The sequence below is a fragment of the Psittacula echo genome (genome assembly GCF_963264785.1).
Source record: "Psittacula echo genome assembly, chromosome: 16".
In the NCBI taxonomy this organism is placed as follows: domain Eukaryota; kingdom Metazoa; phylum Chordata; class Aves; order Psittaciformes; family Psittacidae; genus Psittacula; species Psittacula echo.
In genome coordinates, this window is record NC_137752.1 from 2,563,938 (window position 1) to 2,576,840 (window position 12,903).

General features: G+C 39.6%; 1 protein-coding gene across 5 annotated transcripts in view; it reads left to right on the forward strand.

The window, feature by feature from the left end:
• Nucleotides 1-12,903, forward strand: part of RABGAP1 (RAB GTPase activating protein 1) — a 69,192-nt gene that overhangs the window by 9,778 nt on the left and 46,511 nt on the right. For all 5 annotated transcript variants that reach the window (XM_080630682.1, XM_080630684.1, XM_080630680.1 and 2 more), the window contains 9 exons: nucleotides 3,095-3,329; nucleotides 3,850-4,054; nucleotides 4,400-4,574; nucleotides 4,914-5,071; nucleotides 7,457-7,567; nucleotides 8,210-8,276; nucleotides 8,872-8,974; nucleotides 10,129-10,298; nucleotides 12,603-12,777. In XM_080630682.1, coding sequence (XP_080486808.1) covers nucleotides 3,095-3,329; nucleotides 3,850-4,054; nucleotides 4,400-4,574; nucleotides 4,914-5,071; nucleotides 7,457-7,567; nucleotides 8,210-8,276; nucleotides 8,872-8,974; nucleotides 10,129-10,298; nucleotides 12,603-12,777 — 1,399 coding nt within the window. The remainder of the gene's footprint in view (nucleotides 1-3,094; nucleotides 3,330-3,849; nucleotides 4,055-4,399; nucleotides 4,575-4,913; nucleotides 5,072-7,456; nucleotides 7,568-8,209; nucleotides 8,277-8,871; nucleotides 8,975-10,128; nucleotides 10,299-12,602; nucleotides 12,778-12,903) is intronic.

Genomic DNA, 12,903 nt, shown 5'->3' on the forward strand with positions numbered 1-12,903 from the left:
AGGAACTGTATTTTTCTTCTGTCGGTCGTAACTCATGAACGTGTTTTTGCTTTCTGTTCATGCTGAAATACTTGGTTCAGTTTCAAAAGAGGTTGTTAGTGATTGTTTTCTGGAAATATCGTTTGCTGGCTGACTCTGCTTTCCAGTATTGTTTCTGTGTCTGCTTTTGCTCGCTGCCAGTGGGACTGAGCTGGATTTATGAAAGCCTTCCTTCTGGAACACACTGTAGGACAGGAGTTCTTGAACTACATGGTACAAGACCTTTCACAGCAGAGGCCAGCAGCACATGCATCAGGGAAGGGAATAAACTACAGTTCTAAAATCCCCCGTGTGCCTATAAAGGAAGTTTGCTACATCCTATTTAAAGGTTAAGTAAAATTAGTTTTAATGTTCGTGAGAAGTAGGGGAAACAATGATTAAGGCAAATGGTTTCTTTCCTCTGTCTCGAGCAAACCTACATGAAGCATTTCTTAGGTACACCTTGTTTAGTCTTCACTCCTGCTGTAGTTCTGCACTCTGTCATTCTGCCTCTTACTGGTCTTGGGGGTTGCAGCATCGTTTCAATTTATATCTTAATGTGCATCATTGCCAAGATGTGGTGAATTTCCATGGTTGCATAAGGGACTTTGACATCAAGTTAGATCTTAGTTTGTATTTATAGGCCTCATTTCCTCTGTGAGCAAAAGCTTGAGAGATGCAGGTTTTTGCCAGAGTGAATTTTAACTTTAAGTTTCATAGAAAACAGGTCCTGTAAACTAGAAGTTACTTTGGGGTTTTTAATATATATAAAATATTGGCATATATATATATATTACAATGTCCTCCCAGCCCTGCTATAGGCTTTAGCAGGGCTCGCAGGACATTATAATTGCTTCATCATATTTTGTTGCAAAACACATAAACTGTGTACAGTAAAGTAACACAGTGCATCTTCCATCATCATCTTCCTGATGAATGGCTGCAAAGACCTGAATAATAAACTTCATGCTTAAAAGGATTATACCTCTGCTGACTGATGGTAGTGCAAGATTTTCCTTGTTTCCATGATGAATCATGCAAATAAATACTAAAATTATTGGGAGGAAAATGGAAATCTGTGGATTCCTGTAACTAGTTACAGGTTGTTGATACTTCTGTGGAGGTACAGCTGAGTAAGGCAGATACTCTGGCACATGATCCCATACAGCACATGGATACATTTTAATCTCTACTGAAAAACTACTTTGTGTTTGAGAATGAGGTTTAAGAGCATAAACCTCTCACAGAGTTTTGTTACTGTTGTTGTTTAGATTCTGCAGTAAAACAGTCACTAGGTTATTGCTTTTTTTTCCTTACGTCTCTCCTGCCTAAAGGAGAGACATAAAGGATCCAAAGGATCCTAAAGGATCTCCTGTGCTTGTGATTTTTTCATTACCTGTGAATTTAATTTTATTGCCTACTTTCTTCTGAAGAACAGGGATCTGGGACTTAAATAATTGTATTCTCCCCTGTTCTAGAGTAATTCTAGGTCAGAAGTTTCTGTTCTTTGTTAATATTCTTGTCTATTAACCGGAAAACTAGTATGTAGTTTACGTCTTTAATGCAGTGTAGATAGAGGCTGCAGATACAGGTAACTATTTGGAGATTGTGGGCCTGAGTGTGAAAAAGAAGACAGTAAACTTCATGTTTCTTCCTTTTCCTTCTGAACTGAGAAGTTTGGGGATGCAATGAAAACGGCCATATGTGAGAATTGTGACTTGGCTGAGAAACCTCTGATCTCACTGTAATTACTTCTGAGACACGCCTGTGGAAATGCACATACACATATTTTAGTGACATCTGATGTTTTGCTCATGGTATACTTAATTGCAAAGCTCATCCATGTGCATAAAGGTGTCCTGTATCTGCTTCAGCGTTATTTCAGCAGTCTTAGCAGACTTCAGCTTGATTTATTTGCTGTTTAGAACCTTGGCCATTGCTTCAGGTACTTTCAAGATAATTTTCTACTATGAGATGCTGGGTTTGAGGCAGATGGAATTTGCTGCAGTGCTGAGATTGTGTTATGGGCAGATTACAGAGCAGACAGAATTCTTCCTTCTGTTTTTAACCATTTCCTTTCTTTACTGTCTTATTTTACAGATTAAAAATAAGAAGGAAATTTTTCTTAGTAAGATTTCATTTACACTCTTTTTAAGAACTTGGGGGAGTTGCACAGTTTGGATTTTATTAGTTGAGTGTAGCATCTGCAGTCAGTAAGCTTGCAGGGACGTAAGGATATAGAAATGCATATCTGCTCCTAGGGTTGAGGTTTGGTGCCAACAATAATAACCAACAGCAGCTGAAGTGTTGGAATCAAGAACCTGTCTCTGACTGCCATCTGGCAAAATACTTCTGTAACTCCATTTCCATGCTTGATTTCTGAACTATGTAAAGCATCAGTCACTTCCCATTGCAGAGGAGTGGACAAGGAGTTTCCTTAGATACAGTATCCAAGATTTTCCTGAGATTAATGTCTTCATTCTCTTTCTACCTTAGGACCTCGTTTCGCACCATTTAGGTTGCTTTGTGCCTTTCATGTTGACTTCAATGCGTGCAAAGTAAGGCTGTAGATGAGTGTTAGGATATAAAACAACACTGCCTCTTCTCCTCAGCATGATGGCATAATCCTGTTCCAGATTCTTCTCTTCCCATGAAACCTTGCTATCTTTCCCATTAACTGTGTACCATATTTAATCATATTTAGCCCTCTCTGGTACTATTCTGAGAATTTATATAGACCACTGTACTGTGGACACCTGTAACTTTCTTCTGTCACAAGCTAGTCTTTGTAGTTGGTGATTAAAGCCTAGTTTGAAAGTAATCTTACTTTTTCCATTGCTTGAAAACTCTTCCTTTGAGCTTGTTGAGTTGTTAAAGCAGGGATGATCTAACCTGTGCTGATGAGCTTTTGCATATTGCAGTTTGTGTTTACGGTTTTAACTGGTTTGTTAACTACTGCTTTGGTTGGCAGAAAAAGTCATTTGAGTGACCCTGTGCCCAAGTTGTTTGGGTTTGGTTTGGGTTTTTTTCATTTGAACAGTCTTTTTTGTGTCCCAACTCTCTTTGTGGCTCTTAGATTGTGGGGAATGGAAGTGAACAGCAGCTGCAGAGGGAGCTTGAAGACGTGTTGATGGACCCACTCATGGAAGATCAGTCAAGTGACCGGGACCATGGAGATGAAGTTAGACCTGATGGAGATGGAGACGAACCTGTTGTCCTTGAAGCTTCAGCATCCTCTACCATTAACCCAGTGTCGGTGGCAGGACTCCAGAAACCAGAAATGAGTTTGCCAGTGAAACCGTCCCAGGGAGGTTAGAAACAAAAGGGGAATGCCTGGTGGCATCTTGTGGGCTAGCTTTTTGTGGGGAAAGGAATGAGAATTCAAATACAGGTGTGTGCACCACCCTTTCCTTGTTTCTCCCATTGTAATCACCTAGTGCAGTAAATGCCAGGTTATGTGATGCAAGAGTTAACATATGCAGAACTGGCCTGTCTTCTGAAAGCACTTGCTTCTGCAGAAATGTTGTGCCTACTTGCCTGGTTGTATAAAATATCAGTCTGTTTAGCTCAACTGTGTATCTTATTGCTGTAATGAAGATCAGTGTGCTCTTAAATGAGGCCCTCTGAGCAAACTGGTTGTAGAGCTGGGATAGCTGAGCTGCTCTTTGCCATCAGTAACTCACCTTCAGACAGGGTTTTTCTAGAGTGTTTTGGCCTGACCTGACCTTTTTTAACACTTTTGTCATTTGCTTAGTGATGAGTCAATCTCTGATAATTTACTTACATATATCTTGTCTTGCTTCTTACGTTCAACTTTGTGTCTCACCCTAGACTGTGAGGATTTGAGCCCGTTTACACCTATGACAGATGAGGACAGCGTGGTGTTCAGCAAGCTCACCTACTTAGGCTGTGCCTCTGTGAACGCTCCCCGGAGTGAAGTGGAAGCCCTCAGAATGATGTCCATCTTACGAAGCCAGTGTCAGATTTCTCTAGATGTGACCCTGTCAGTGCCTAATGTCTCTGAAGGAACAGTGAGGTATGAAGCTTGCTCAGGTGTACTCTGTGACTGTGTGCAGGGACGAGGGATGAGTCTATCCACTGCTGCATGGTGGTGTAGCTTTTTGAAGGCTAAGCCCTGAAAACTACAGGGAAATGACTGGTGCAAATGTCTATTGTGTTGTGCTTTTTTATGCTGTTCAATTTAAATATAATTATTCTGCTCAAACTTCACAGTAAATGACAGAGAAGAGTTAGTTTCATTGGGATGTATTTTCTCCAGTAGTGATGAAATTGTTCAAGCTTGCAAGTTAATATCTGGTGGAAATAATTCGTTTAAAGGTGCAAGCTTTGTATGTGTGTTTTTCTTTCTCTTTTTTAACAGACTTTTAGATCCTCAGACAAACACAGAAATAGCAAATTATCCAATCTATAAAATCCTTTTCTGTGTACGAGGGCATGATGGGACTCCTGAAAGTGATTGCTTTGCTTTCACTGAAAGCCACTACAATGCAGAACTCTTCAGGATCCATGTCTTCAGATGTGAAATCCAAGAGGCTGTAAGTTGAAATTCTGTGGAATGATGATTATGTACATGTAAACATTATTACTGAAATGAAAGGAAAGTGTTTCAGGCACTTTAGAAGTAGTATAATTAATCACTTTTGTCTTTTTTCTACCCTAAGTTAAGATAACTGTAGAAACCTCAGATATGTAATGCATATTTAATAGTTTATCCTCTTAAGAAGTGTAGAAAAGCAGTTAAAGATGCTAAAACAGAATTATATTCATACAATTCCTTCTCATTCTATTGTTTAGTGAAAATTCAGGTAGGTTCAACTGCTGCATCCAGTACGTCTGTAGCTTTCTGATCTCTCTCTGGTGCTGTCTAAATACAGGTGAGCCGAATACTGTACAGCTTTGCCACTGCCTTCCGTCGCTCTGCCAAACAAACTCCGCTCTCAGCCATTGCCACCCCCCAGACTCCAGACAGTGATATTTTCACCTTCTCCGTGTCACTGGAAATCAAAGAAGATGATGGGAAAGGTTATTTCAGGTACAGATTCTTCATTTCTGTGCATACAGCATCTGGTTCTGTTAGAAAGTGAGTGAATAGAGGGAGTGAGTCTGAAGTGGTCCCTAAGTCCCCTTTTTGAAAGATTCCTGGTCAAATTTAAATGAATCTTCTAATAAAGTCTCATGAAAGAAGACAGAGAAAATTAAAAACTCTTAAAAATAGTTACTGAAAGCAGAAAAGGCAGAATTCCATTTATCTAAGATCAGTATCAGTTCTCCTTGGGTTTGCTGTGATCTATTTCCTTAAAATACTTGCCTGTTCTGATCTGTAAAGTAGTTCCTTTATCAGTGTCAGAAAAGCTTTATGGACAAATCTTGTTTCTAACTGGTTCTATTTTCTGACCGAGTTCTCAATTTAATTTATTTTTTCAGCTCTTCCCTCTCTCCCCCCAAACCAGGTGTTACCAGCAAGTGGGTGTGTGTAGGGTGAGAGTATTAGAGCAGCTTTTCATCTTGTATCAGCTAATGCTGTTTTCACATGAAGTCTGGTGGTGGATAACATTGGTTTCTAAAGAGACCTTTTATAGTTAATGCTAAATTGGTTTTTCTTTCTGCTTTGCCTATACACAGTGCCCTTATGTTTTATGTGACCATTTATAGTGTTCTGTAATTGCTGAAGTGTCTTTATTTCATTACAGCATGTCTGCCAAATACTCTGACTTGTTGAGCACGTTGGCTCCTAGCCACAGCTTCAGAGAATTTTCTCTTCTTGGATTTACATCCAGCTCAATTTTTACTTATTAAGTAAATCCCATTTAATAATCCACTATTTATTCAGCACTCCAAAGGACTACTTAAGTGTTGAAACTGAAAAAATTATTTGTCTCAGGCCTGAGTTTGGTCCTGAAAGATACTGATAGTTCTTGGATGTGACAGTGGCCACTGGGGTGCACAGCAGGTAAAAGTAGCACACTGTGATACACCTGGTGAAGTTTAGTCTTTCTCGCTTAGTACCAGTGCCAGCACAGCCCCAACAGTGCAGGTAGTATAAGCCAGCCCAGGGTTTGATGCTTACATGGCTTCCAAAACTTGTGCTGCTAAGAGCTGTTTCCATCCTAGCCAGCTTGGACTGTAGGCTCAACCTCAGCCTTTGCTGTGGAGATGTATCCAAAGATCTCTTCAGCCACAAAAATCCACTTGCATTAGGAGTGGAGCAGGGCATTTGTTTAAAAACTATGTACCTGCTCGATACAAGGTAAAGAAAAGTGGATCTTGCTTCCAGCTAAGCAGATCCTACTGACATTGGTTAAATAGTACAGGTTTTAGTTCAAGTAACAAGCTTTGTCAGTTTGACGTTAATCCTTGTATGACCTTCCGCGTGCAGACCTGTGCTCACCTGGAAGTTGGGAGAACACTTTCCACATACTCGGGCTCTGATCTCAATCTTTAAAGTACCTGATCCTGTCTTGGCTCATCTACGTTCACTTGTCACCCTGGGTCACTACTAATACATTTCTGTCATGCTGGGGAAATGAGGTCTGACTTCATGTGCTGGCTCTAAGTGTGTAAATCCTCTGTCCTGGCCCCGGAGACAAAACTCCTGCTGACAGTTCAAGGCAGGCTGCCATTCCCTGGCCTGCACTAGCACCTGCTGACAGAAAATAAACCCGGATTTTATTGGAAGTGTTAAACTATGGGCAGTACTCCACAGTCCATTTTGCAGCTTCTGGGGGCAATAATGCATAGTTTGCAAGTCTGAAATAAAATAAGGATTATTTTTTATATCCAAGGGAAAACTGAACATGCGGTTGACTTATAAAGAAAGTCAAAACCCAAGAAGGTCAATTTGTCAGTATTTAGTGTAGCTGTGCTGCTGAACAGGAATACTGATGCTAAAACTTCAGTGTATATATTGGCATTTAAGTGTAATTAGGTTTATCCCCTCTTTTTGCAGCGTTTAGAAGGGGCTCTAGAGAAAAAAATAAGGGAAATAGTCTAAAGGTTGGTGCACTCTTCTGGTTTGTTGGCTTATGTTCCCAGCAGTTACCTCCCTGGTGGAAGAAAGCAATACATGTAATTGCTTAACAGCTCCTACTTGTATGATACATAGGGAATCAATCTTTAGAAACTTCTTGAAATGCTGCTGGAAGTCTCACAACACTACACCAGGCAGTATAAAATCACAGGTTTCGTTTTGAAAGCAAAATGTCCTTGGTTTTCACCTAATGATGATAAAATAACATCACCTAATTATGTTGTTGCTTATCTTTCATGTTACTGATTGCAGTGTGCAAGGAAGAAAGGTCTTGAGTGCTTTTGTGTAAGAAGCTGGCTTCACCAAAGGTCTGATGCTGGTTTTGGTTCATGCAAGGAATACAGATAAATGACACCGAGTTGTTTTATTTCCTTTCCTGGTAAATAACAGTGCGGTTCCCAAAGACAAGGACAGGCAATGCTTTAAACTCCGCCAAGGAATCGATAAGAAGATAGTGATTTACGTCCAACAGACCACTAATAAAGAACTTGCTATTGAGAGGTAAGTTCATTGATTTAAAAACTTCTTTACATTTTTGATCAAATCTTTCAGTGCTTAGAAATGAGTGGGGTTTGACTGCTGACAGTTTAGTGCTGCTCATGCTGCAGAGGAGAGACACAGCTTCTGCCAGGCTTTGAAGTCTGAAATGAAATACAGGACTGCGGTAAACCAGAGGATGAAGTGGAATACTCCTCTGTGGACCAAAAGTCTTTGCAAATTGAAACCATGAAGAACAGGTCCTTGCACTTCATCTGATTCTTGTCTGTATCAAAGGGTAGCTTCTATGTAAATGTGTCTCCCCTCAAAGGAAAAAAAATGAAGGGAAGCAGGATGCAGGCCAAGCTGTCCTGGGGATGTGGAACTCTTGTTAGCAGTGTCTGTTTTATCTGTTCTTGCAAACAAAGATAATTGAACAACTTCCCAGGCTACTGTAGGCAATAAAATCACATTGTCAATACCTTCATGAACTCTTGCTTGGCATTTTTAATACTGGCTTGACATTGTTTTGTTTGACATGCTTTGTGCTGCTTTCAGATGTCAGTGTTTGTTGACTTCCTGTTGGATTCATGGGCTATTTGTGATGTATGACAGCAAATGTTTAGCTAAGGAATGTTAATGGTTTGTATTTGGCTGGCTTTGCAGATGTTTTGGCCTCCTCCTCAGCCGTGGGAAGGATGTTCGGAGTGGCGACATGCACCTTTTAGATTTGGTAAGGATCTTTCATTACATGTGAAACCTCTGCCAGATTTAGAAGTTCAGCAGCTTGTAAGAGTGTTCTGTTTTAATATTTTCTTGTATTAGAGCAATAACCTACATCCCGTAAGTTCATAATTAAAGCCTCGTACATTTAAATACTTTACCATTCAAGCAGCTGTCATTCAGAGATTGAATGATGCAAAATGAGGCCAGAATGACTGGGTTGCCTTGGATTTTCCAGAACAACTTAAAAGAAGCTTGGAAAGGTGTTTGTTTCTAGAGTATTTGCCTGTGATCTCATATATACTTTGTGAACTGAAAGCTGCTTGCCAGGTGGTCACTTCCTATTGGTCTTCAGGTCTCGCTAGACAGGTGTTCATGCCACATATAAATACAACGATTAATATTAATTGGCCTTTTTGTGTTATCAGCAAGGAGACCAAAGATTGCATGAGATGGCTGTTCTTTTGTCTCTGTTACAGGACTGTCACGTGGACTGCAGGTGCTTGCCTTTCTCTTGCCAGTGCAGTAGGTGCTTTATGGGGCTGAGACTTCATAATACAGAGATTTCTTTAATTTAAATATACATAAACTTACCTTGTTTCCAGGAGTCCATGGGTAAAAGTTCTGATGGGAAATCATACGTGATCACTGGGAGCTGGAATCAAAAATCTCCACACTTCCAGTTTGTAAATGAAGAAACACCAAAAGGTAGGAAGTTTGCCAGGTATTATCCCTAGCCAGGGGAAATGACCCACATAGCAGGCATCGGATCAGGTCTCTTTTCTTTTAAGATGAATCCCATAAGAAGACTTTCATAGTATGGGATATATTCTCAGAAAGTAGGATGCCAGATGTAGCATAAAGAGCTAAACAAGATAAAAGGCTAGAAGAAATCTCCTGTGTTCAGTAATAATACCTTGTAAGAATGACTGTATCCTAGTAGAAGGCTGTATAGGTGTGGTCACAGGATGCGGATGCTCTGCACAGCATTAGAGCTTCTTAAGAATCCCACTGAGAATTGCACTAAATGACTATGGCAGATTTCTTCCTTGCTTAGTTTCTGTGGTCAGTTCAAACTTTCCTGAATCCAAGTTTTTAATTACAAGAGGATTCTTGTACCTGTGAAAATGAAAGTAACCCAACTGTAATCTGAAAATAGCCGACGCTGCAGTGCTCTGTTGAGTCCTGAAACAGATCTGTCATTACTTCTTTCAAGGTGTCAGCTGAATTACCATCTTTTCAATCTATCATCACAGCTGCATGTCAAAGGTTGGGAAAGTTAATGGGAATTGACTGGGCAAAGTCATGAAAGTCAGCTGCTGGGTACAATCTGCTGCTAGATTGAATGCCATCCTATCTAAAGGACACAATTTATCATGTAGTACCAGCAGAGATCTCAGGTCACTGGGTGCAGTTGCCTCCTTTTGGAACATCATACTGTAGAGTCAATTTTCTGAATTTCATAGCTGAGTGTTACCTAAAGAACTTATAAACCCAGAAAACAACTACAATGGAATTAGACAAGATGGCAAGAGATCTGCACAGTGGAGTCAAGTACACAGATTTAATGAAAATTCTTGATACATTTTAGTGGGATTTGACAGAGCAGAATTTTTACTTGCTTTAAGAAGATCATTTTCTTGTCTCAAAGAGTTAAGTTTCCCTACTCTGTAGTGGACAGTGCAGAGTCATCTTCCTGTTTTGAAACTTGGAGGGTTTTGAGATGTTAGATTACAGAAAAAACTGAATTCTGCAGAAATAGATTTCTTTTGTGCTTTCATGTTACTGGGAGAGAGGTTATGGAATATTTTGTTTGAAATATTTCTTTTCATAATATTGCTTTGGGTTTTTTTTCTCTCTAGATAAAGTACTGTTCATGACTACTGCTGTGGATTTGGTGATAACAGAGGTTCAGGAACCTGTTCGCTTCATTCTGGAGACTAAAGTCAGAGTTTGTTCACCTAATGAGAGATTGTTCTGGCCCTTCAGCAAACGTAGCTCTACTGAAAATTTCTTCCTAAAACTGAAACAGGTAACACTTAAATAATAATGTACAGTTAATATGGGAGTTGCAGGGTTGTTTTCTGAGTATAACTGTGGCACAGTCAATTATGTTGTTTCGAGACTGGAGAGGTAGGTTTATGGTATAATGCTGCATCAATATAAATGCATTGGAGGTGAAGGTGAATTGTAGTTATTAGTACCTGCTGGCAGATGGGAATTGAACTGTGGTGGTTCCTGCCTATGATTGGTAAAACCTTTACTAATGTTCATATTTCTACATTTTGCTGCTGAATCAAAGAGGTACAATAAACGCTCTTCAGTTGTAGAAAAGCTGTCCTTCATTATGCTAATTGTTGCTGCTATCAAAAGTTCCCATAAAAAGACGGATGTCCTTGTTTCAAAGCAGATTTTGGTAGCTTTGATGAAGCTCTGAGGTTATAGGGAGGCCTATGGATTTTCCAGCCAAACCACAGAAATGAAAGGAACAGGGGATTTACCTGTGAACTGGACCTATGCTGAGAGTTGCTTGCGTAAGGGTATAGTAGGGTAAATATGTAGAATTAAGGGCTAAGACTAAAAAAAGGCTTCAGTATAATCCTGGTGACATGCTATCTGATATGTCACTGAGTTCATTTTTATCATAAAAGTCCAACTTTTTTCTTCCCCCTCCCTTTTTTTGTGCAAGTCTGTTTCCCCCTTGTGCATGGTTGGAAGCAGAGATTTCACCCATAGCCCAAGTTTGCCCTGGGGGGGACGGGGGGAACCTAAGCAACCACAAAAAATCCTTAGAACTTGTTAAAAACTTTTACTGTTTTTTCCAACTTACTTTCCTTCCCTCTCTACTGAAAAGGAAAGGATTATTTCTGTCCAGGATATTCATAATAACAGTACAAGGCAATAACTCGGTCTTAAAATAAGGCTGAAAAGTTGAAGGTCAAAGTCACTGAAAGAGATGATGTACTTGCAGTAGCTGCCATTCTCCAGCTTTAGAAATTACTCTTCTGAAATTAAAATCCTGTTTAAAGAAATAGCAATACTTAGAAGCAAATATCACTGTGGATGTAAGGTTTAATAGTACTGGGTGCAGCCCAAAAAAGCAGGTTGGAGTCCTGATTTCTTGACAAGTGCTTTTTCTTAAAGAGGTTTTAAATGAAATAAGAGGCTTTTCTTGGTTCTTTCTGCACCTGGGTTAAAGTGCTAACAAATAATGGCATCATGGTAGTAACAACGATGTGGTTCTCTAAGGATTCTTTCTAGTGTATGTCTTATTTTTTACGTAAAATATAAATACACTTTTTTGAAACTTTCTGTCAAGATTTAAGGTGGAAAAATTCTTCAGGGATGAGATCAGTCTTTAGATTTAGGATATTTTTGAGGTGGAGCATGGAGATGTTGAACAGTTAAGGCTGTTGGGCTATAAATATTCCACACCCTCCAGAAGGTGCCTTTTCTGTTTGGCAGTGTAAAGGAAGCTTATCTTGCTTAGCTAATTCTGTATCTTTTGTCTTACCAAATTCACAGGCATTGTGACTTATCTCAGCCAATTCTCTTTTCCACGGGCACTGTCAAGTTATCCAACTTCCAGTGTTTACTAATGGAAGATTATCAAAATTCATAGTGTAAGCAACAAATATAGAATGTACTGCCTGATAAGCCTGGAAGGGAAACCTGTTTCTGTGGAGTGATGATTAGCCTATTAAAAATACAGCTGTGTAGAATTGGCTTATCTTGCTTTGGCAGTGTTTCTTTATTCGGAAATGGTGGAAGCAAAGGGGTTTGATTTGCTCAGATTACATTTGGTGATTCAGTCATTTTTAGTTTTGCTGCATTTCTTTTCATTTTTCATACTCCAAATGATAAAATTGAGCACTGGGAGCGTAGTATGGAGTATAATTACAGACCTTACTTCCCTCTTTTCTTCACCTTCCCGTTTCTACTCTGTTTTTATCCCTTTATGAAAAAAGAAGTTCTAAATCCTTAGAATGTATTAAAATTTTAGAACCACTTCGCAGAGATCTTCCTTTAAAGGAAAGGAAGGTATCAAAGCATTGGAAATAAAGGAGAAAATAGGGCCACTTAATAGACTTTGGGACTCAACAGTTTGTGTTCCTGCAGCAGTGTATACACAGATATGAGACTTGGAAGCATTGCTCAACCCCTGCAGGGTTGCACAGTGCATTAAATGTGCTGCAAGGGTTGAACATTCCTCACTGTAGAATGGGATGAAAATTGTTTCTCAGCTCCCTATTCCAGAAAGAGAAGGCAGAGCAATATGAGGTAATCTGGGCATTTTTATATAGCTTTTCTCAGTAAAATAAAACTTTTTTCCTAGATAAAGCAAAAGGACAGAAAGAATAACTCGGACACACTGTATGAGGTTGTGTGTTTAGAAAGTGAATCAGAAAGGGAGAGAAGAAAAACTACAGCCAGCCCTTCTCTCCGTCTGCCCCAGTCTGGGTCACAGGGCTCCATGATTCCTTCTCCTCCAGAGGATGATGAAGAGGAAGGTAAGAAGTGGATTTATGCTTTGTGTACCTCAAGAGAAAGGGCAGTTGGTAAATAACATAGTTATGAAGCATGTCGAATCGTTTCCACTCGGAATCTGGTCTACTGATGGTTTTTTGCCCTTGCTT